We start from the raw sequence: 23,913 nt of genomic DNA, 5'->3' as shown, positions 1-23,913 counted from the left end.
CGGAGATAGGATGATTCTTGGAATGTAGACTGGATCTCCTATATTACTACCTGTTATAATTTTTGCTTCAATAACTTTGGATCCCAACCTGGTCACAATCAACCTAGTTCCATTGCAAAGCCCTGCACTCTGGTTCAAATTCCGCATTAACATTATGGGAACACCAACTTTCAGCTCAATGTTATGGTTTGGCACTCCTGAAAATTGAAGAGTATTCAAAAATTCTATAGGATAGAGAACGTCTTGTTCAGCAGACTTTCCTGCAAAATAATTAAATAATCTTATAAGAAATGTAAAAAACGTCTAAAGGAAAATAGTTTTTTATTTATTTATTTGATGTGCTAACCTTCTATGGGACAAAGTGAGTCTGCACTCAAGTAACTCTGTAAATCTCCTGGTAGTGATGAAATAATGTATGAGTTAATTTCATCAATTGTTTCATTCTTAGGGGCTAAGATGCTTCTTTCCTTGAGGTACTTAACCGAGTTATGATTTCTGGCAAAATCTGGATAAATAGTTGACACAATATCTTGGATAGAGTCATCGGATTTTGAATAAGGAGATCTTCCTGGAATTTGTATCCATGTTCGTTCAATATCATTCTCCATAGCAATTGCTGGCAAGTTTCCATCTCCAAGATCTAAAACCCACTTGCTAAAGTCTTCTATAGAGCTAACTATTTTAGGGTCTACTCGGTCATTTTGTAATCTCATGTTTTGAGTCAGATGAAATACTTTACATTCTTCCCAGATTTTGGACCTGTCAAATATAGATAAATATGGTAAAAAAAATAAATTGTTCAAAGTTACTAAGCAAATTATTTGATAAAATTGTGTTTTTTGATATATCTAAAATCGTACCTATTTATTGAAGCGTCAACAATGTCACCTCTTTTACCCCTTGGAATAACTGGCAAAATTTGTCTGAAGTCACCACCCATTAGAAATGTTTTGCCACCAAAACGTTTGGTTTCTTCATCCATTATGTCTTTTAAAGTTCTATCAACAACTTCAAAACCGTGCCTATGAGTCATTGGTGCTTCATCCCATAAAATAAGATCGGCTTTCTGTATGAGCTTGGCCAGTGCTTCATGTTTTGAGATGTTGCAAGTTGAATCTTCATTGGTAGGAATTTGAATATTAAACCTTGAATGTGCTGTTTGCCCTCCTGGTAAAAGGAGTGATGCTATTCCTGAAGAAGCAACTGCAAGTACAATTTTACCTTCTGATCTCAACTTTGAAATGATAGTCTTGTACAAATACGTTTTTCCAGTTCCACCGCTGCCATAAACAAAAAATACACCTCCATTATGTGAATATACTGCTTCTGTAACTGATTGGAAAACTTCCCGCTGCTCAGTATTAAGGGCTTCATGCAATTTAACTTATTCATCACGTAATGCACGACAGTTATAGTCAAGTTCTTCTGCAATTATTTTATTCCCAGCTGGCATTTGGTCCTTCATATCTGGAAATGGAAAGTCCTTCACAGTTGCCAAAGTTTTTCCTCTTTTGAGCATGATATTTTCAATCTCACACAGAGTGTAATTTTTTATTTTCTCTTCTGATAAATTCAATGTCTGATTCCCATTGTTTCTTCTATACCGATATAAGATGTCTTCTCCAAGAGCATGATGATGTTTTTCCCATAATTTTTCAGGAAATGATATCTCGCACTTCAACATTAATGTCACAAACAGTTCACGTAACGCTTTAGGGCTTTGAAATCCGCTGGCCTCTTTCAGAGCATCATCCCACTCGCTTTGTCATCATCAAAACAAACCTAGTGCCCGAGGTAAATTTAATTTAATAATATATATATATACAAAAAAATGTGCTAAATGAAATCAAATAATATACATGCATAATAGGTGTCTCTAATTATGAAAATCTTTTAAATTTTTTGGAGCATTCATTTTATAAGTTACCTGACATGCCGCTTTGAAAGTAGGATAAGTAGTTCCATTTACTGTTCTGATCTCTTCAAAGCTTCTAGGGCCTTTGACAATATTAAGCAATATATGCAAGTAAAATCTTTCTCCTGATGTAGGGTGAGCATAGTAGACACGGCCGATTTTTTTTTTACCACCACCTTTTCTTGGAGTCCACTCTTTACTTTTGGTTTGCCAAACCCATTTAGTTGGAAAATCCATGTAAGTAAGTTCTCTGGCAGACGGGTACATGGCATTTGCTTTAAGCCACTCTGTAAACTTTGTCTTTGATATATTCTCGCGCTCTATGACTTCTTCTGGTAGATCTTTATCACTGTAATAGACCATTTGCTCTCCTTCAAGATGGAATGGCAACCTTTCTAAGCTTGGGTTTCTGTATTGAATTTCAAAATTCAATAACCTCCAACATGCTTCAGAAGCAGAAAGATAACGACAATCAAGAAAATGTTCAACTTCGTCTACATCTCTAATAGTTTGTTTCCCTGTGCCTAAATCTGTCGCGACATTTTCGACAATAATGGCAGTGGCTCTGTCTTTGCCCTTGTTAATATACTTGAAAAGATATTTGATCGACCTCGCCTTATTACAGTGCTCAACATTTATGTGTGCTTGAAATTTCACACACAAATCGACATTATGTGGTATCACCCACCTATTGTCCAGTTCTTCAGTTTTATCAAAAACTTTAACCGTGACTTTACGACCATTGTTTCTCTCCTATAAATGGTGAAGTCATTGTAATCAATAGAAGTCTCACTGCAAAAGGCCTTAGGATAGTGTCTAGAGCACTTATTTTCCAACATACATGGCGATCTTAAATTTAAATCTCCACAGGGCCCATGTATCATAAACCGTGTGGACTTTTGTTCATATGCAACTTTATCTTAAGTGCGGAAGCTCTGGCGATATTAACTTATTGATCTGAGTAGGGGTCTTTGGCTTGGCACCATTATCCAAAAAAGCAAGATATGAGCGTGTGGTAAACCCCTCTTTGAAACTCTATTGTGTATATTGCTGCATAACAAAAGTTGGAAAGTATTATTTCTCCGGCATAGTCAAAACTTGGAAAAACAAATTGAGTAGAAACTTTGGTTTACAAAAGAATATTATTATTGCTTCGGAATAGATTATATCTTGGCGTCTATGTTATTTTTTCAGCTTTGAATTCTCTTGTAGAATTTAGAGACTATTATTGGCATGGCTTAGTGATTATTATGCCCGAAGATTGAATCAAGACATCGATATCTGAATAAGCACCGGTTGCAGCATCTTGGGTTGTCGCACATAAGAGTGCTTTCCTTACTTATGAAGAAGGTGACAACTGACGCTCAAGAATAAGGGAAGATCTCTTAAGATAATAAAGCGAACTTTTTACTATAGTGAACTTCATTTCAATTAATAGGGGAGAAAGAAAAGATTTGTATATTAGAATTCCATTTGTGTCAATGCTTCGGTTCTCGGATTGGTTATCGCGAATCAAGGGTGCTACTATGTATGCGCATTCAGCATTGAGAGCGTCTACTCTTGTAACTTTAGGATTTACTTGTGAATTAGAGATCAGGTGCAGTTTGGGTTTTCTCATTATAGCAAAATTAGTTAGCAGCTGTCTAACGGATATTTGAAAGCTGCACATTTGGAAACTTAGCAAATAGCATTGCTGTGGTTATTTGAAATCCAGTCTTTTTATTAAAACTACGTATTGGAAAGGTTATTGCTTGCTAGCATCAGGGCTATGTTCTTTGAACTTTGGTGCTTGTTGTATCTCTGTGGTACTGAAAGTCACCGTAATTCAAACTGACTCTGTGTTAATTTAGGATGAAAATGAAGTTGATGATTGCATATTGTGATCGCCATCTGTCGAGTTCAATTCAATTGCCTTCTTGTTTGATGGTTGTCGTCTTAGAGGAGAGCAGACTCCAGATGAGGTATCTATTTTTCTATCACGTGTACTTCATTTTAATCCAATTCATCAGCTTCATTTCTGTGCGTTTAACTTTTGAGCTTGATTGTTGATATTACAGCTTGAAATGGGGGATGGTGATGAGATTGATGCAATGTTGAACCAAACAGTGCATTCACAACCAACTTTGTGGGCTAATCGACTACATCTGTAATATGGTTGGGAGAGGTGAAAAGGTGGGGGGCTATATATTATGTAAGGTTTCAATCAATGCTAAGACGTGTTGAAGTAATGTTCCAGTGTCTCTCATACTTCAACATGTGTTTGTAGTTTTCTTTAGGCTTTAGTTTATCGGTTTTACTCTGATTCTCTGATGGTGTTTTTAGATAAGTTGTTAAATGTACTGTGTGAACTCTTAATTCTGTTTGTTATGGATTAGACAATGTTCAATGTTTAGAGGGAGTGATTATTGACTGACGCAACAACAAATAATATGCTGTCACTATTACTTTTGCCTTTGTAGGGTCCTGCCCAAGCTCAGAATCTGAGAGATTCACTTGCAGAAGTGAAGTCAGACATTGTCGTGAAGGTGAATATTTTGTAAGCAGTAGTAAAATATTATTAGTCCTAAAGTATCACTGCGATTTGGATTCTTTAATTAGTTTATTTTCTGCAATGCAGATCGGCTTGAGAAAAGGCTCCAGTTCCTTTGTTTGAAGCTCGTGGTCTTTGGATTCACGAAGAGAATGGAACCACGGGTGATATCCGGGAAACTAATCTTGTTTTACTACTAATTTCTGATAAGGTTTGTACTTGAGATGCTTTTGAGTTTCGTTTCTTAAGGTTCCGACAAACATGTAATTGGTGCTTGTTTACTAAAGCATTCTAAACGTAAAATTAGTGGAAGATTTGTTAGAATAGAAGCGATATAATCAAAGTACATTTGATTTTTGCTTTTGATTATATAAACGTAAAGCGCACAATACTTTTATTATATAAAGCATTCTAAACGTTTGATAGAAGTAATCCTTCAGTAGTCTTGTCTTGACATTACTATTTGTAACATGCAGAAATATTTTTACCTAGTTTTTCATATTTATTTTTTGTTCAGATCAGTTGTTCAAGCAAGAGGTATGTACTAAGTTTTCTTTATTTATGCCAGCAACTGATGGCACTTATGCATTTTATAAATTATAGGCAAAAGAATTAAACATAAAGTCTGACCTGCCCAAGCTTTACCAAAATGTTTATGCCGTTGCAAATCAGTCATTAACTCGTGCAGTTTTATTTCGAATACCCGAGCAATAATTTCAGGGACATCTTCAGGTTTTAGTCCCTTAGAAACCTTGTCCAATGCCATTTGAATTTCAGGCCATTTGGGGTTGCAAGTAAATGTGGTGAAAATATCAGGAGTTCCAGCCCATCTGGAAATGGCTATGGCATCCTGATAATTTTGAACCATATATCTTGGACCACCTATAAAAAATAATGGTAAAATTAATCATTTGTCATTATATATTCATTTTCAAAGGTTGCAAGTGAGTATTTGGGATTTGATTGAACTTACCTATAAAAGACGATGGTAAAACTAATCGCCTACCAACAGATGCAGGTTTAGTATCCCCAGAAACAACAACATCAACCATACCTTGGTATAGTTCAACCCGAATCGTATGTTGGTTATTTCTAACCCACGAAAAGCCTCATTTCCTCGGCCGGCGATGTATGCATCAACCCAAAATTGTTGCTTCAATCGACCACCTCTAAATATTGTTAGTCCTTCATTTGCTTTCATTTGCATTCTAAAAGCATAATACTCTCTCATGGTAACATGTTGTCTCTTACCAACTTTACTACCATTTCTGTATTTTATTTCAGGTCTATACCCATCAGCTCCATCAGGAAATAAGAGAGGGTATTGCATTGACATAAAACTTGGAAAAGTCTCATCGATCCTCTTCAAGCCGTATCCTTTCTTGTCAACAACAACGTCACGGTGACCTTGAGATTCATCTCCATTACCAACAATGAGACCAGCTACCTCATTAGAAGTTGGCATGTTGTATACTCTTCCGTCAGTCTGTCTTGTACTAATGAGTCTTATACTAACATCAGCAATTTCAGATTCTGTAAATCTATCTCTGGCCATTCTGTAACTCTCAGCTATTATGTTGTTTTCATTTAACATTTCAATGAGTCCTGCTATAATGTTTGGATCTAACGGTTTTTTCTTTTCAATCTTTTTACTAAAAGAGTTCAATCTGTTTTGCACTTCATTGGCTGTATCATATACGTATAACTGGCCAAATTTAGGAATCTGACCTGGCGTAAAGAACAAAAACGAAATTAACAGGTAAATGACATGTAATCACAAAATTATTAAGAAAAATCAAATGTCAAATTATTTTCTGCATTGTTCATTAAAGAAAATTATACATACCAAAACAATATAATATTTTGCACTTCATTTGCTGTATATATGTATAACTGACCAAATTTAAAAGCTAACCTGGAATTGGTAGCAAGGTTCCAATTTTGTGATGATTCTGCCCACTTATCTTATAAACATATGGCCCCTTTCCGTTGTTTATTTTTTTATCAACCACTCCTCCAGTTGATGTGAAAGCAAACATCGAGTTATACGCCCGTATATTTTCTCTATAATTTGCTGACCTTGTACCACTTTCATGATCTAGTAGTTGGTTTAGGAATGGAGGTGCATTAGCCAAAACATGAAGTTGAACTTTTCCATGTAGGCAACATATTCCAAACTGTGGTTTTTTGGTTTGTCTTGTTCGCCCAACCCTTTCTTCATACCATAATATTGCTCCACAAAAAGAACACACACAGTTTGGTTCTCCAAAATTCCATGCTTCTTGAAAATTTCACGTGTAAAAAATAACATAATAACACGCTTAAAATTTTTACATTCTAAATATCAAAATAACATATATTTAAATTCTTACTTGTATGTTCACTTTCTCCAAGCATCATGTCTTCATATGAATTGCTTTCTTCATCAACATCTGATTCACATCCACTGATTTGTGAATAGTAATCATCATCTCTAAGCGAATCAAAACAGTTTCTTTTTCTTTTGAGGTCTGTTTTTTTTTTTTTTATGGGAATTTCTTTTATTAAATCCTTCTTTAACTGATTTTGCAAATCACCAACACCTAGAGGTCTATTCCTCTTTTTTGCTAAAGAAGACATCCGATTAGATCGATTAAATTTACATTCTTCTTTACTTAGTACCGGAGTACTAAGAATTGGTTTTTTTGCCAAACAATTTTCAGGGTCAGATACGTTTGTTCTTGATCTTCTTGCAGCTCTAGGTTTAGTTGTACCATGTGCTGCTCTAGCACTATTTGTAGTACGCTTTGTTGTCCCTCTTGCAACCATATTAGAACTGTAAGTTGCATAAGACATAAAATTATTATTAAGAACTACTAAAATTTACTAAAACAAATATAATAGCTATCAATAAAAGCAAGAGGTCTATTCCCCGCTAGTGAAACAACTTCAACCAGTTTCTAAGATAACAGGAATGCTGCTGGAGATGGACCAGAGGGAGGTACTGCATCTCATAGACGCCCTAGATGCACTGAAGCCCCATCTCCAAGCAAAAAAAAAATCGAATCAAACATAACATAAACAAATTAAGAAGAGTACCTGATTTGGTGAACAATGTCTGAGATATTGGTTGAGTATAAAGGCGGTAAGGAGGTGTTTTGGTTGAGTATGGTAATAGGTTTTGGTTGAATGTGTATAAGTGAATAGTAGATTATGGAGAATTAACCAAATCTAGGGAGGTATTTATAATTATTTAGCATTCCTTTTTTTTTTTAGAGTTGCTTCAATTACTACGTGATTTGTATAGATATAGGAGATAAGGCATGATTTGTATATATCTTAGATAAGATTTTTTTTTCAATTATCTTAAATTAAGCAAATCGGCCTTGGTTTACTTGTTTGGGTCTGCTGAAAATCTCCATCACCACAGCCGGTTGTGAGCTTAACCATATTTGTAATAATAATTACACAAATCTGGTTATTGGTGCAATTTGAAAGATGAGATATGAATGCTTTAAGATCTTGATGTTACTGATGATAAACTTCATGTGTTACGACCTATGGCCTTTTAAAGTGTCCTAATGATAATAGGATACAAAATAACTAAGATGGTTTAACTGCTACATTAATGATTTCTCTCTTTAACATTTTCTTTTTTAGGCAACATGTGAGTATTGGATACACATTACCTTAATGATAGTACAATTCCACTAATCCTTTTTGATTATCGGACTTGCTATTACAATTGAAAAGAACATCTAGTGAAGTAAAATAAATTGGGGAAAACTTGTAAATCTGCCTTCTACATGAAAAAGAAACATTCTGCCTTCTACATGTTTCTTGTGCATTATTTTTCAAAATCTGAATTGAATAACTTTTACACGAACTTAATTGTTTTAGATAATCTTGCATATAGTAATAAAGGCAGGGGTGATAGCTAAGTTTATAGTGTGGACTTGTTAAGAACTAATTAGTCACAAAATGGTTAAGACCATAAATCTAGAACCAAAACAATTTCAAAGAAGAACTATCAAACCTCTTTAGTATTGAGGCTTTATTCCTCATCAGATGATGTTGCTTTACTTATTTCCAACCTACGCTAATCAAATATATAAAAGCGAATTCTAAAAAAATCTCATAACACCATTTAAACAGTTGAGTCGCTTTTGGCAAATTACTTGCCCTTCACAATGTATACAGCAGTATATGAACTGTTACAAAACAACGACAATAATAGCTAATGGAAATAACCTCACCAAAGAAAACATTGGTTCATTTCTTCTTGGCTGCATACATTCTTACCTTGACTCCAGATGGGTATTTCTACTCAACACTCCTGATGACTCTCACAGCAACATTCTGACACATGTCCCTCATAGCAAAACGACCGAGTGGCGGGTATTCAAAGAAAGTCTCCACGACCATGGGCTTAAACAAAATCATCTTCACATATCCTGCATCAAGACAGGTCTGACCATCCTTGGAAATACCAGCTTCAAAACCTCCAGTAGTATAGTCAATAATGAGGACATCACATCAGCCTGCGCTGGGAAGTACCAGTAATCATATTCTTGATGAAATCCCGATGGCCGGGGCATCAATACTTGGTGGTCACAAACTTCTATAATGCGATATCAATGGTGATACCATGTTCCCTCCAATGGTGATTTTGGCAGGAGCTATTTTTTCCCTTTGGCCACAGTAACAGAAAAACGTAGTACACAAAAATGCAAGAAGAACAATGGAAGTAATCCCTGATCCAATTCCAACCCAAAGAGCCCGCTCCTTCACACCTGATGCATTTCCACCCGAACCTGATGGCTTTGATGGATAAGAAAGATCCCCTCTTTGACCGAGCTTAAATATCTCCAATCCATTCAATAATGCATCAGTTCCAGAAGCACCAGCAGATCTATTAGGCCCTAACTAAATCCAAAGAGTTTCAATCTTAGAAGACCATATCGAGGTAATCCGATTTCAGTACGCATGGCAGTGACCATCTTCAGTAAGTTCTCTTGTCAATACTTCGTTCAGTTCATCAAAAAATACTCCGTCAGCCACAAACTGTTAACCCAAAATGAAGACATTAGAAAAAAATAATAATAATATTAGTGAAAGAGCCAGTTTGCATGTTTTAGCAATCAAAACAGAATTAAAACAGAAGCATGCCGCATACCTGCTAGACATGTGTGTCAACAGGAATAACATGGTGTTGGTCTAATGAAAATAGAGCAATGCAGGCTACGACCTTGGGACCAACACCAGGTAAAGCACAGAGAGCTTCAACAACTTCATTAAGATCCAAATTACGAAGAGAAGCAAGCCACTCTACACCTCCACCAGGTTTTGATTGCAAGGACTTAACTATGCCAACTATGTATTTTGCCCTGTTCATCATCCGCAACAACCAAAAGAACAAATGGTAAAAATGTTAGATGGGAGTGGTCAAAAGACCATGTGTTGAATATCTTGAAAAAACTATAAAAAGTAGATGAAATAGAGGAAAAAATGATTTGGCTGCATGCTGGATTGTGAAAATGCTTCATGTATAATTTGACATGTTTCTGTTGGTAAAGAGTCCGAATTCCCTTCCTATGTTTTAAGGCGATTAATCATAATTTTCAGAGAATTTAAATTAAAAAAAAAAAAAAAAAAATTGTATGCTGATATCTTTGGTTTAGACTTAAGTATCACTCTAAGTCTCAATAACTTGGTTGCCATTTTTCTCCCACTTAATATGTTCGTACTATTCGAACCCACACTTTTGAGCCTACAAAAGAAGATCAAGATGGATTATTTCAAAATAAGCGAATGAATGGAAAGTATAACTTATTTACAACTAAAAGTATATTTTAATTATCAAAATTAAAATATTTGATTGACCATTGGTGTTCTAATTTACGCTTGTGAATGCGAGTGATGGTAAATAATAAAATTTTAGTAGTTGCTTATGGCAACAAAACTAAACTCTGGTCATCTATCTTCATATCCATATTGTCATAACCACCCTTAACGTCAAGAAGAGGATAATCTCACCCTTAACGTCGACAACCTTTACAATATAACTACACCATAATTTTAACTCCTAGTTACATATCAAGGAAGGCAATACCATAACACCTATCAAAGAGTGAAATTTTATGACACGTCAATAAATTTACTTGCCTGTGGAAGGATATTATTGACTCCTTTGGTTGAGTTAGTTTAGTACTGCAAGAAGCCAATACCATTTGCTCACTTAATCTGCAAGAACATTGATGCATTGAAGGGGAAATGTAGTAGCAGATGGTGCACAATGCATCATGAACAGATTTCCCAAAGTAATATTTTTAAAAATAATGAATCCCCAATCAACACCATCCTCTAATAATTTTGGCATAGCCTTCCTTGTTCTACTGACATTCCAACATTTTAGATGATGTTGTAAACCTGTTAAGATAAAATCGAACTCAATCTGACCAAACTAAGCAAGATAAACAATTTTAACACTGAAAACTGAAACAATAATTGCAGAACTCGTAAACATTCCAAGTTATCCACAAACTGAAACAGTCCACTAAAGAGATTGAGATTTTTCTCTAAATACTATCATGCACAAATTCATATGATAATACTTAAGAGTTCAAAGTGGCACATTGAAAAGCAAAAACCTAACCTACTAAGTGAACTGAATTGGAAAATAATGAACTAAACAATGTTAGTGTGGCTATAATCTATTTGGGTCTGCGGTTGAATACTCACTCTAAAATTTGCCAGAATTGCATACCCAGTTAGTTGACCTGAAATTGCACTACGAACCATTGTCTTTCACAATTCACCCTACGTTCCAAATTCTAATCCAACACATCGAAGTATCCAACACTATCATATATATAGCTAAAACTATATAATTTTAAAATAAATTATTTGTTATCAATATGTGACACATCAAAGTATCCAACACTATCATATATATAGCTAAAACTATATAATTTTAAAATAAATTCTTTGTTATCAATATGTGACGACCCAATGAAAGTACTCTTTAACATCAAATTTTAGATTACCAAGAATTTAGATTACCAAGATGATCATGATGTAATACAGTAATATGGTCTAAGCTAATATAGATTTTCCAAATTGAACCTAACAGAGAGGAATAATCATCTTCCTTAGGTGAAAGTATTAGAATGAAGAATAATAAGCCTGCAAAGTTTTTTATTAATTTTTTTTTTGGGGTGGATTCCAAACCAAACCGGCGAAGTACTAAATAGTAAAAAAAAAAAAATCCATTGACATTTATTTTCGTTATTATGCTTCGTAAATCCAAAGCATTATTTTAACATGATAGCTAACATTATGAGAAGATGAAACACAGCATGCTATCGATTCACATTAGAAAATATTCACACCATGCAACCATTGGGAACTACAAACATGAATGTTTTTCACATTAATTAGGGACTTGAACTGTACTCAACTCTTATTCAAATAACCCGAGATCCGTGAGCCATAAGCTTAACTGCCAAAACCAACCCACCAAGGATAACAAAACATATACTATGGCAAAAACTTAAAATCAATGAAAGAAGATGATTACCTATAGTTTAGGTTAGTGCTTCGAGCTCTGCTAAACATGCTATTCCTCAAAGTCACTGTTGTGTCAACATGCCAATGCCTAAGGCTCATTCTGCTTGTGCTTGCACATTGCTAAATAAAAGTTGTTGGTCTTTGATATCCAAAAGTAATGAGCATTTCTGCATTATCATAGGAGAAGAAAAAACACACTATAGCCTATATCCACAAACCTACCAATGTTGTCATGTTGATAGCAATGTACCAATCAATATGTTCAAGCATGTCAATGTCTAGCTAAATAATTTACTTATGTGACATGTTAGAAAGATAATTTTTTTTAATATTTGTGGTTTTTCCATTGATTTTGCCTTAGCCAATCCCTTAATATAAAAGCTAGAGAGGTTGCAAATCATGAACTTACATATGCATCCGAAAACCAAAAAAAAAAAACACAAATACCTATCTATTTAGTCATCACAGGCAAAACACAAAATTTATTAGCAAACTGTCATTTAAACTGGGTTGCTTGCAGTCGGAACATGTTGAATAAATCAATGTCTTGTATAATGCCACAAAATAAGCAAGCTCCATGACGAAAAGCCTAACCAAAATTGTACTCAACTCCAAAGAAAAAGAAAGAATAGAAAATGAAGTAAGCAAGTTAATGTCCCATGTCAGATGCTAGTAATGCTATCATTAGCAACTCAGTCTAATCGAGGGAGCGAACATCATAAACAAAAGAACACATAATAAACACTATGGTGAATGCAATGACATTCTATATTCTTTCTGGTTCAAACCATTAACAAACCTTAAATTCCAAATGGAAGAAAACGCAAAAAAGAAAAACAAATTAATTACCTTAAAATGAATGCTAATGTTGGTTCTTTCCAAAATCATGTTGTGTCCATGGTTTAATTGAGTATCTAACCATTTGATAAAACCATATTTGTAAGGAGTGTTCCTACCAAGAAGAGAGTAAAAATACATAGAAGAGGAAGAAAGTCAGATGTTGAAAACAAAAAAAATATTATAATAGAGTTTTCAAATAAAAGCAAAAATATGTGTGTACTGGTTAATGAACCGCCTTGAAAAGCCAAAATGTTAGAATAGAGTGTGTATCATGAAGTGTTTCACCACCCGATATACCACTCTCATCCCGAGTATCATATTATAGACACTCATATACGATATCAAATATTTATCACTTAACTTGGCATGCACTACTAATATCCTCAATACTGTAACTCCTAAAACTATTTGTCATTCATGCAAGCTAAGAAGATGCATCCCTTACAGATTAGTCGAAAACACTTTTATAAATAAGTCAGTGGAGAAGAAAGTATGAACACTAACAACTAAGCTTCGTAGCAAACTTGGTCGGTAAGTAGCAAAATCTTAAATTATAGAATCCAAGTTCCTGACCAGACCACTTCAAACAAACATAAAGTCTCAAAGTCGTATCATACTCTAATTGCAAAGAAAACACATGACATCCAACAACTCATATAGTGGACATATTGGGAAGAATCACTATAAGCTAAACATCATTGTAATAAGCATTGGTTGTTTCAACCGCTTTAACAAATAAGATAAAACTTTTTTTGCATTTTGTTGGTAAAATCCATAACTACAGATCTCTAAGTAATTGGATGAACTTTAAATAGTCCACTTGTTTTCTAAAACACTTGATGAATCAAAAATAAATTGTACCAAAATAATAATGTAATCAGAGTAAAACATCATTCGGGTTCTGGTAGCACGCCATCATGTTCACACGACCATGGTGAATGTCCTATTCATAAGACAAAACGCAAAAAAACAATCATCTTGTGCAATTTTGTTTTTCCTTTTTGTGATTGTTCTCTAATTTTTAGATCACTGTACACATGGATATGTCTACCAAACTATCATCATTAAAAGGCTAGTGGAGTCTAATAATTTTTCAGATTGATATTAAGTACATGACAAAAATTTAGTAAATAATAAAGTTGGGAATCACTAAAGCAAAAGAAAATATGATACCTTCATTGTCCGAGCTTGTTTAGAACTGTTTGATCACTTCTATGTTTTAGAAATAGAGCAGTCGTATATCACTCAAGGGGATCTTTTGGAAAAAAATCAACTAAAAATCGTATCAATGCTTTGTCATGGAGTTTTACACCAAAATAGATTAGCTGCAACTATTTGAAGAATAAATTGACAGATGCAAAAACCACCGCATTTAGAAGGCCTAAAAACTAAAACATTTGAATGGGGTTAAACGGAAAACTCATAAACACATACATCAATTCAGTTCAATAGAAATTATTATAATGATGAATTGGCGTGTAAGATAGATTACCAGATAACGAATGAGATGTAGGAAAAGAGGCGGGTGGAAAGTTGCGCTAACTCATGCTATGAGATCTGCATTGGAAATACTTCCATTGATTCCTCATAGATTTGTATAGTATGTCAAACTAAGAAGTAGTGTCTGATGGCTTAGACACAAATAACTGCAAGTATAAAGTTATCAACAAATAAGTCTTGGATGCACGTTGTTGTATCAATGACTTTCTACTTCATAACAATATGAATTTTTCATTGTTATAATAAAAATTCTTCTTTGTCTACATATATCCATGTTAAGATTTCTTCATTGAGTGTCCATGCTTGATGCTTCCACTAATGGTCCAATTATTGTTGATAGTAGATTGTATTGAAGCATGCAATCTTCAGTTTCTGATGAAGGATTTGAAGGCAGAAAAAAACTATTTAACACCAAGCCTAGGCATGTCAGATCACATCAAGATACCAAACAGTCAAATGCATGTAGAACACCTACATAAAATGCGTGTGTATTAATAAACAGGTCTCTATTTAGTTTCTAAAACTTCTTTATACTAATGATTTCAACATAAATTTTACCTCCAATTAACTCATTAGAATTATATTTAAAAGTCATGCTTGAGTAAATAGAACCATAACTTACCCATCCTGGAGTTAGAATTGGTTTGCAAGCAGGAAGCTCTTTAACACTTTGAACTATTCAAATTGTTTCTTCATCAAAATCACATCCTAAAAAAAAAAAGATGAAATCAATGAAGCATCTTAAATTAAATGCAAATGGGAAAACATTGAAAATAATTGGTCTAGGGCAAAAGCTTGCGGATGAAAAAATGAAAAACAATTTACTTGTTATGTGCGCGATTGTGTGACTTTTTTTTTTTTTTTCAAAGCACTACTACAGCTATCCTGTTCAAGCTAGCATGCAAATAGAACCGTACCCCATACAAATGTCAGTGAAGATACTTACATGAAGTGCAGCTCAACGTGGCATAACTTAGACTAATGTGATATTTAAATTTAATGGGTCACTAAAAAAGTGGATTATCAATTAAGAGAGTTGTCGATATTTAAATGAAGCACCAAAAAAGAAGATGGGCCTACGATTTAGTATGATTAATAGCCTAATATCTTAGCATAAGTGTCCATTCTATCATTGCTAAAGTTGTTATCTTCCATCCAGACTTAACCACCTGTATTTGTTATTGCTTCTTGTTGGTCTAATCTATCTGTAAAATTGCAATAAGAGAAATCCAAATGATATGATGTCATCACACCTAATGGTTTAAGTTTTGCTAAGACATGCAATTCCCTATTAGTTCAGAAATAAGCCTATAGATCATGGTAGAATACAAAGCAATACATAATATCTTGAATGAATGGAAAGTATAACTCGTTTACAATGAAAATTATATTTTATCATCAAAATTAAAATATGTGATTGACATTATATCGGTGTTCCAATATTCTATGTTTGCAAATGCGAGTGATACTTTTAATAAATTACAATAATTTAAAAATATAAAAGAATGTTGCATCATGTGATCTCATGTACACTGATGTGGATGTTCTCATAGTCATAAGAAGTAAGTCTGACATCAGTGCTAGGAGCAGCACTTTTGTGCCCTATAACAGCAAATATATGAAGATAAATTTTGTGCAAAGCTAACTAATTTCAAAGATAATATTGTCGAGTGGGTACATTAGTTACCTTTTTGGCAATTTGACCAAAGGCTTCAATCTATTGCCTAGCTATTACTTGTTGCCTGCAAAATTGCAAAGTACCGGAATTAGCCTCAATGCAAACAATAAAGAACCAATAATCTATATGATATGGAATTCCTGTTGTCATTATGACATAAAAAACTGAAAGCATCGCAATCAAAGACTCTGGGACTACAAACCTCATTTTAACGACTTCTAAAAGCAGATAAACCCATTTTGATGTTGGTTGTGCTTTAGCAAGTACAACATGTACCTCTCATGATAGAATGACAAATGATAGTAGTGAATAGGAACATATGTCTAGCTAGCAAATGAAAATTATGCTTAAGGTCACTCATAGCAGGTAGGATTCCTTAAAAAACCAATCTATGTTACAAATTTTTTATCAAGGCCATCATGGAATCGATAACCAAGGGTATCCCAAATGAAGCATAGAATGATCATATTTAAGTTTGATCAAGTAGTAACTCACCTGGGCCAAAGATCACAAGATTCAATCCTCTAAAGCGACCGGTGAACTTCATCACCAAGTTCTCTTTGAAGATTCACCGACTTCATAAAAGACCAACAATTATTTTTTTAATAGTAGTCCCTGAAGAACTTTGATCTGGCCTTCCAATTTAATCAATCTCAACTCCCAACTTAAATTCAAATGATTCATTTACATAGGACTATCTACCACACTTGACAATAAATGAAACAAATAATACGTAGACTTAAACCCATTAGCGAACATATGGGATTCGGTATATCAGCTCCATCAGTGCACCAAATATATATGCCTATTGACGAATAATAATAATGACTAATATTACAAAGCACTAATCAGGAAAGATAAATCCAACACAACCTATACTTCAATATAGCTAAAACAGTCAGATTTAATGGATACTGTGGTATATCTTGCATAAACTTTGATGCTACAAAACTGATATACAATGGTTTGTAGCTTATATATTCTTTTCAAGAGATACTAACAATATTTGACATATTATTTTATTAATAAATTATCTTATTACCTAAAATGTTGCACACCATTTTGTTGGGCCAGCAGTAATCTTGTGTTTTGGGTTCTCATAGCTCCGGTTCACCCGCTCCAGTGGGTAAGAGCAACCTACAATAACAATACCCAAACCAACAATTTAGATATAAAAATATGCAATATATATTACTCACAATAGAATTAGTTATCACAAAAAATGTTTTACATTTCACAACAGGAAGTTGTATCTATGTGTAGTTAAGAAAATAAATATAGAAAAAAATAGAAGTCCTCCAAATGATTTGGTTATATACATACTACAATGAAACATTCGTCAACTTTTTCCCTTAAGCTAAAGATCGTCAAGGAAGGCCACGTCCGAAAATGCAACTCCCCGTTTGTGTCACACACTCACATGTATTGTATACCGCCAGAGATCATCTAATCTTTCATAGGTTCCCATAGACAATAGTTGAGCCTTGATTTGTTACTGCTCGATGTTCTTACCATGAAAATACTATAAAACTAAAGTCCTCACATATTAAAGTTCAAAATTCTAACGGTTCTAAAAGAATTATATCTACGTGAAAAACTTACCTGCATTCAATGTCTAAACTATGATGTAAAGTATAATGAAAAAAAAATCAAATGTAAAGTATATCTTTTGCAATATACAATACTTCTCTTAAAAAAAATCAATTTTGTCTTTGGCAGTATACAATACTTCTAACTTTGCTTAAATGACAATAACGATATAGGCGATATAGTTGAAGCCAATGAAATACCCATCAAAGAACCATTTCTACGGTTTGGAAATACATAACCATAGCGGTCTCAATTAGATATTCAACAACTTGAAAGTCGAACAAGATCTTGGTATTTAAAACATGGAAGAAACAAATTAGGTAGGTGGGGAGCTTATAGAAACTCAATTTTTTTTATCACGTAGTCTATTACTCAAAACCAATTCATAACAATGTTAATTCAAAGAATAAAAAATCAAAACCTCAACTCACATCAGCCAATTTCGCAACTGTTGATTCCTTAAGCATTTTAATCCAAGGAAATTCATCATTCTTAACCGTAGAAAAAGCAAAAGCCCAACTGAAATAATAAGCAAATCTAATCAACTGAATGTCTTGTTGCAACAAATCAAATCAAAACCAAAAAGTCAAATATTCATTCAGCAAATCAAACCCAAAGTTCACCAAAAATATCAAAACTTTGACTCACTAACAGATCACCATTTAGAATCTATCATCTTCCTCACAGCTATCTCTCCAAGGTCTGATCTTGAATAGAGTCTACAATCTGTTCCCCTTGCCTTTAATCACAGCGGGTGCTTTCTCAACTGACCTGAATCTTTAGCCTCCTTTAATCCCAACGCAGTAAAACTTCTCACTTCTTTAATAATCTTAATCTTAGAATTAGCCTCAAAAGACTCCAACTTCCATTGCTAATTTGACCATTTTCGAAATGGTCATTCGATTTTTTGGACTTTAAGGAGGTGATTATAATTTTGACAAAAATAAAGGACATTTAAGCAAATATAGGGAGGTGTTTCTAATTATCAGCCCCTCCTCTTTTTTAGGAACCAATCATATTGTTCGGAGTGCAAAATAACGCAATATGGTGAAGAGAGAGAATGTCTTGAGTTTATATATATATATATATATATATATATATATATATATATATATATATATATATATATATATATATATATATATATAGATAGGGTTAATTAGACTAAACCCCCCATTTTATGATTCCTTAGACATAAACTCCCATTCTGTTTTCTCCTCATCACACCAACGTCAATATTTTACTTAATACCCTAACTACCCCTGTTGTGTTTAGTGTAAGCTACGACACAAAAGTTGTTTTTAGGAAAAAAAAAACGAAAAAGAAAAAAAGAAACTCCAATTATGCACAAGCTCTGAGTTCCCATCATTCTTCCTCTCCATTGCATCATCTTGGCATTTGCTCCTTTGAAGGTATGTTATTTGTTCTTCAAAAATATTGTCACATTTTATCTTATTTTAAGTTAGGGTTTTTCATGTTTTAACAAAATTTCAATTTTTAACCCTCCTTGTTAATTGTGTTACTAGTTTTACGTTTTTCACATCTTATTTTGTATTTGTACATAGATATGGGTGATGAATATGGTTATAGAGAATTTAGGTGTCACTATGGTGGTGTTTGGAAGCAAAGTGCTTACAAAGGTGGGAATGTTGTGGATTCGGAAAAAATTGAAGGCGATCGAGCAAATTTACTTGATCTTGTTAGTTGGCTTACTGATGTGATTCTTTGTCCATCAAAGCATGCTGCTGGAATTATTTGGCTTGACGGTGACTTGAGGAGAAAAATAATGTCTGATGGAGATTTATTGTACATGTGGAGAAAAGCTACTATAGATGGGCGTGGCTTTACTCACTTGTATGTGGATTTTATGGTTGTTGATGAGGTGGAAATGGAGCCTATTGTTTTATCTTCTGATGAGGTAGTTATTCCTTCTAGTGCCCCACAACCTTTACTATCAACACTTGGAACCGAGAGTGGACCAAAGACACAAAATAAAACACCTAAGAGCACAACACCTACAAAAAAGACTAGTCATGCACATGGGGGGACCATGTTGGAGTAAGAGACAAACAACCTTTAAAAAGAAGACTAAATGTTGAAGTTGGGCTAGAAGAAAACGGTAGTTCTCCTCCAACTATTCATTTTGAAGGTGAGCACAGTGAACCTATACTTGTTTATTCCTTTAGTTGTTATAATATTATATGTCTATTTTAACCAAGCTCTCTTCATTTCTTTGTCAAAGACTATTAAGAGTTCAACTTTGGAGGACATTCAAGTGAAATTGACAACACTGAACTTGACATTGATGCAGGGCAAGGTAAAACTTTTGATTAAAATTAAGTTAATTGGTACTATTAGTCTAATACATCTTCTAAGCAATTACATATTATTGTTTGTAGTTGGTCTTCTAAAATCAAGGACTGTAAGAGCATTTGATGTGGATCAAATAGATGTTGAACAAGAATACTATAGCGCCTTTCCATCTGACGAGGAATATGTGCCTGAAGAAGGTGATGAGGATTGGACTAAATCAGAAGATAATAATGAAGAAGATGCTCAGTCAGATGACGATAATGAAGCGAACAAAGTCAACGATGATAATGAACACAAAAAGTTCTTACAAAGTACTTATGAGATACCTACAGATGATGGGGTTAAATCAACTAGAGAAGCAAATGGTTTGTATGTTGGGCAGATATGGAGAGATAAGTATGAGTGTAGAGACTTTTTGAGACTTACTGCTGTCAAGAGAAAGTTCGCATATTGGTGTAAAAAAAATGATAGTCTTCAGATTGATGCAAGGTGTTTAGATGACTCATGCTCTTGGAGGTGTTATGTGAGATGCATGACAGATCATCTCACCATGAAGTTAAGAAAACTTAATGACCACCACACTTGTGAGGCTAATAGAGATGACATAAATTGTATGGTCAATGTCGGTTGGATTGCAAGGCAAGTTGAGGTGGACATGAAGGAACACCATAAGAGTTACAAGGCATCTGATACTGTCAAAATTATGTGGAGGAGATTTCAAGTGAGAATCAAATATTGGCAAGCCTGGAGCGCTAGGATGTTAGCATTGGAGAAGGTGCATGGTAACTATGAGGAATCATATGGGAAAATTGTTGAATTGTGCAGGTAAATTCCTATTTTATTTATTTATTTCATGGACGTACATGTCATTATTTATTTAATTTTATGTATGTCTTATTTTAGGATTGGCCCAATTTATTGGATTGAGAATTCTTTAATTGTGCAGGCAAATTCTATACTCCAATCTAGGGAGTGTGATTTCTCAAGGCAGGCATGAAAATTACATGAGTTTTATGCATTGTTGTGTTGCATTTAAAGGATGTTTGGATGGATTTGTAAGAGGTTGTAAGCCACTAATAGGGCTTGATGGTTGTTTTTTTGAAAGGGAAGCATGGTGGAGTCTGTTTGTCTATAATAGCTTTGGATGGGAATAATGGTTTATTTCCTCTGGCTATTTACATTTGCAATTCAGAAAATACCGAGTCATGGATGAATTTTTTAGACATAATGGCCCCTCACCTTGAGAAGCACCCGGATCCTTTGTGTATAATATCCGATCGACAAAAGGGGTTAAGGGAGGTTGTTGCAACAATATTCCCAAACTGTAACCAACGGTTTTGCTTTAGACATATGGTAAAGAACATGAAGACTAGGTTCAGGGGGGTTGATGTCCAGGCATGGGATGCAAGAAAGACATTTAGCGGTTCTAACTTTACAAGACTAATGCAAGTGTTGCGCGCTAGGGAGGCTAGAGCTCATGATTATCTCATGAATGAGGATCCAAGAGTGTGGGCAAGGTCTCGGTTTGATACAGTGACAAAATCTGACCACCTTTCAAATAATTTCTCTGAGGCTTGGAACAGTTTTATTTTTGAAGCGCGCTAGAGATAAACCAATAGTGAAAATGGTTTGTAGAATTATGATTATGCAAATGACGATATTGTATGACAGGAAGCAGAAGGGTTTGGAATTGGGAGATGATGAGTTAGTCCCTAGAGTCTCACAATTGATTAAAAAAAGGGAAGATCAATTGTCGAACTATACTTATGCAGGTTTAGATAATAACACGTATTTAGTCACGCATCAATATGGGCATCATGAGACTGTTGATTTGGTGAACAAGTCTTGCACTTGCAATGAGTGGCAAGTGACTGGGATTCCATGTATACATGCTATTTGCATTATCAAACCGAAAAGGCTTTTATATGCAGAGTAAGTATAACACTTTACCTTGCGTTTTATGTTGTAGTTATATTTTTATTTTCTAACTTAATTTTATCTTATGGTAATAGGTTTTGTGATATCCACTTTCTCTACGTTAGAGATTTGACTCTCTAATTTGGCAAAAGAGCGAATTCAAAGTTTCCTTACTCACAAAATTTCGTGTTCATATAGTTGGAGTAAAGATTCGATCTAACCTAAAGTCTAGGACAACTACAATTTGGTTTTTACTCTTAGGGAACTAGTGAGTAAGTTAATACAAATACTAAGTTTCTTTCCTACACAAACATTAAAGAAAAACATTAAGATTAGAAATCATGAAATTAAGACAAAATACAAATTGCTAAAGAAAAGGTGGAGAGCCAATCCTCCTCATGTGAAACTAACTTTTTGATGTTGATTTGAATAAGTTCATTTGATTCTTCCTAGACTCATAGACAAGCCATAATGGAAGAAAACTTGATCCCTAGCATGTATGGCTCATCTCTAAGCTCATACATGTTAGCAAGTGGAACCAAGCAATGACTTATCTCTAAGCTCATCACTTTGATTTCTAACTAGACACTACACCAACTATCATTTTGGGATAGGATGTAGGTCTAGTTGTTCTTCCTAAACAACTTACCAACCCAACAACAAATATTTTCCCTCACATGAGTTGGATTAACTCCCCTATTAACTCCCCTAAAGGGAAGTTAGCTCATGATCCTTGGGACAAAGGATTACTAGTTAGAAATACAAAAAGAGAGAAAGAAAGAGGAAAAAGAAAACTAACTATCTAAACTCACTTGATTTTTATTTATTTCCAACTAGAAGAAAACGAAAGTTTCCTCCATTAAAAACTATTACAAGCTTTCTTACCAAACTAAAAACTAAATAATAAAAATGGCTAAGGAACTAAAATAATACAAGGTAAGGAAAAAAAGTCAAGGGAGTAAACAGAGTGTCCCCTTGTTTTGTTTTCTTCTCCATTTGAGAGACATCTCATTTCCTCCCATGTGAAACATCAAACCACATTTACTTCATTTTTATCCACCACATTAAAACAAAGTGACACCTTGCCTTTTTTTTTCACTATTAACACCTAATCTAATTAATTACATGCAAGGTGTCAACTTTGCACCAATAATTTGTCATTTTTGTCTTGACATGCTCTATGATTGATGACTCATCCAATCTTGCAGGCCCGCATAGTGGGTCCTATGTGCAGTCCAGTGGCGGTCCTGTCTATGGGGAATTTTACAACTTCCCGCCTATGCGTAAAGTTCATCGCCCTGATTGTTTGAGCAGCTTACTTGTCGCATTCGGAGTCCTGGTTTAAGAGGTAGGAGCTTCGAAAGTTTGATGCTTATGTGCAGATTTGGAAAAATTCATATATATGTCGTTCCTCGTGCTTTATCGCAGGTTTAAATAATATTTCCATGTTTACTGCGAATACCTGCAAAAGTATGAAAACATATTTATTTCATGATTATTAAACACATAATTAACCAAATTTATATGTCTCAATGGGGTTTCATAATACACTTTTGGGTGCTTATCACACTACCCCCAAATAGCACTTTGTTTGTCCTCAAGCAAAGAAGAGACATTAAAACAGATAAGTGGCCAAAAATGTGTAGTCTTAACTAATTCTCGTTTCGCAGAGTGCGGTTGCATTGACCATATGCAACAAGGCCTTAAACCACTAGGAATTCCCTAGTGGACGAGTTATAGCCTCGTGAGAGTTTTCCAGAGAAGATACTCACAAACTTCATTTATACTACAACGACTTCGAAGGATGTAAACTTCGTTTCCAAAATTAATCTCATATATCCATATATCTCCTTAGCAGGGAACAAGGATTGATTTCTTTGAAACTCAAGTTAATATGTATTCAATAATTAAAACATCTACATATGATCATGCATGCAGTGAACTTTTCATTGAAATGTACTAGCAGTGTTGTTTATGAATCCTTTGGAGAGTGTACCTAAATGGGTTCTCACAGGTATGTGTCAAAACACAATTTCACTCAAAAAATTTCCACTCAGGTTTTGTTAACTCCAGTATGCAGTG

General features: G+C 34.3%; 2 protein-coding genes and 3 long non-coding RNA genes across 5 annotated transcripts; 1 reads left to right on the top strand and 4 right to left on the bottom strand.

The window, feature by feature from the left end:
- Nucleotides 1–5,004: 5,004 nt before the first annotated feature.
- LOC147509904 (uncharacterized) lies at nucleotides 5,005–6,524 on the bottom strand. The gene is made up of 3 exons (XM_086597944.1): nucleotides 6,361–6,524; nucleotides 5,500–6,173; nucleotides 5,005–5,295 (listed from the first exon to the last, which is right to left on the bottom strand). Exons 1-3 carry the CDS (start codon nucleotides 6,482–6,484, stop codon nucleotides 5,005–5,007), a joined length of 1,089 nt encoding a protein of 362 aa, XP_086454070.1. The 5' UTR covers nucleotides 6,485–6,524.
- A 2,022-nt stretch (nucleotides 6,525–8,546) lies between these two features.
- LOC147509903 (uncharacterized) lies at nucleotides 8,547–9,806 on the bottom strand. The gene is made up of 2 exons (XR_015216676.1): nucleotides 9,601–9,806; nucleotides 8,547–9,488 (listed from the first exon to the last, which is right to left on the bottom strand). It is a non-coding gene; the product is annotated as an uncharacterized LOC147509903 (long non-coding RNA).
- Nucleotides 9,807–10,768: 962 nt separating this feature from the next.
- LOC147509902 (uncharacterized) lies at nucleotides 10,769–14,324 on the bottom strand. The gene is made up of 4 exons (XR_015216674.1): nucleotides 14,007–14,324; nucleotides 12,843–12,945; nucleotides 12,004–12,160; nucleotides 10,769–10,853 (listed from the first exon to the last, which is right to left on the bottom strand). It is a non-coding gene; the product is annotated as an uncharacterized LOC147509902 (long non-coding RNA).
- A 1-nt stretch (nucleotide 14,325) lies between these two features.
- On the bottom strand, nucleotides 14,326–16,087 carry LOC147509901 (uncharacterized). Its single transcript, XR_015216675.1, has 3 exons — nucleotides 16,021–16,087; nucleotides 14,956–15,041; nucleotides 14,326–14,479 (listed from the first exon to the last, which is right to left on the bottom strand). It is a non-coding gene; the product is annotated as an uncharacterized LOC147509901 (long non-coding RNA).
- Nucleotides 16,088–19,168: 3,081 nt separating this feature from the next.
- Nucleotides 19,169–21,842, top strand: LOC147509900 (uncharacterized). The gene is made up of 3 exons (XM_086597943.1): nucleotides 19,169–19,519; nucleotides 19,913–20,739; nucleotides 20,861–21,842. The coding sequence occupies exons 1-3, from the start codon at nucleotides 19,169–19,171 to the stop codon at nucleotides 21,066–21,068; spliced, it is 1,386 nt and encodes a 461-aa protein (XP_086454069.1). The 3' UTR covers nucleotides 21,069–21,842.
- The last annotated feature ends 2,071 nt before the right edge of the window (nucleotides 21,843–23,913 follow it).

Source organism: Coptis chinensis, chromosome 3 (genome assembly GCF_015680905.1).
Source record: "Coptis chinensis isolate HL-2020 chromosome 3, ASM1568090v1, whole genome shotgun sequence".
Taxonomy (NCBI): Eukaryota; Viridiplantae; Streptophyta; class Magnoliopsida; order Ranunculales; family Ranunculaceae; genus Coptis; species Coptis chinensis.
The sequence above is the reverse complement of the archived record's forward strand: the minus strand, read 5'-3'. Positions and strand labels throughout refer to the sequence as shown.

Excerpts from the sequence above, each read along its gene's own strand:
- LOC147509900 (XM_086597943.1), top strand. The coding sequence starts at position 19,169 with ATGGGTGATGAATATGGTTATAGAGAATTTAGGTGTCACTATGGTGGT. Across the intron at positions 19,520-19,912 it reads TTGTTTTATCTTCTGATGAG|GGCAAGGTAAAACTTTTGAT; the intron begins GTAGTTATTCCT and ends ACATTGATGCAG. Across the intron at positions 20,740-20,860 it reads AAAATTGTTGAATTGTGCAG|GCAAATTCTATACTCCAATC; the intron begins GTAAATTCCTAT and ends TTAATTGTGCAG.
- LOC147509904 (XM_086597944.1), bottom strand. The coding sequence starts at position 6,484 with ATGTTTGCTTTCACATCAACTGGAGGAGTGGTTGATAAAAAAATAAAC. Across the intron at positions 6,174-6,360 it reads AACCTTGCTACCAATTCCAG|GTCAGATTCCTAAATTTGGC; the intron begins GTTAGCTTTTAA and ends TCTTTACGCCAG. Across the intron at positions 5,296-5,499 it reads TCGGGTTGAACTATACCAAG|GATGCCATAGCCATTTCCAG; the intron begins GTATGGTTGATG and ends CAAAATTATCAG.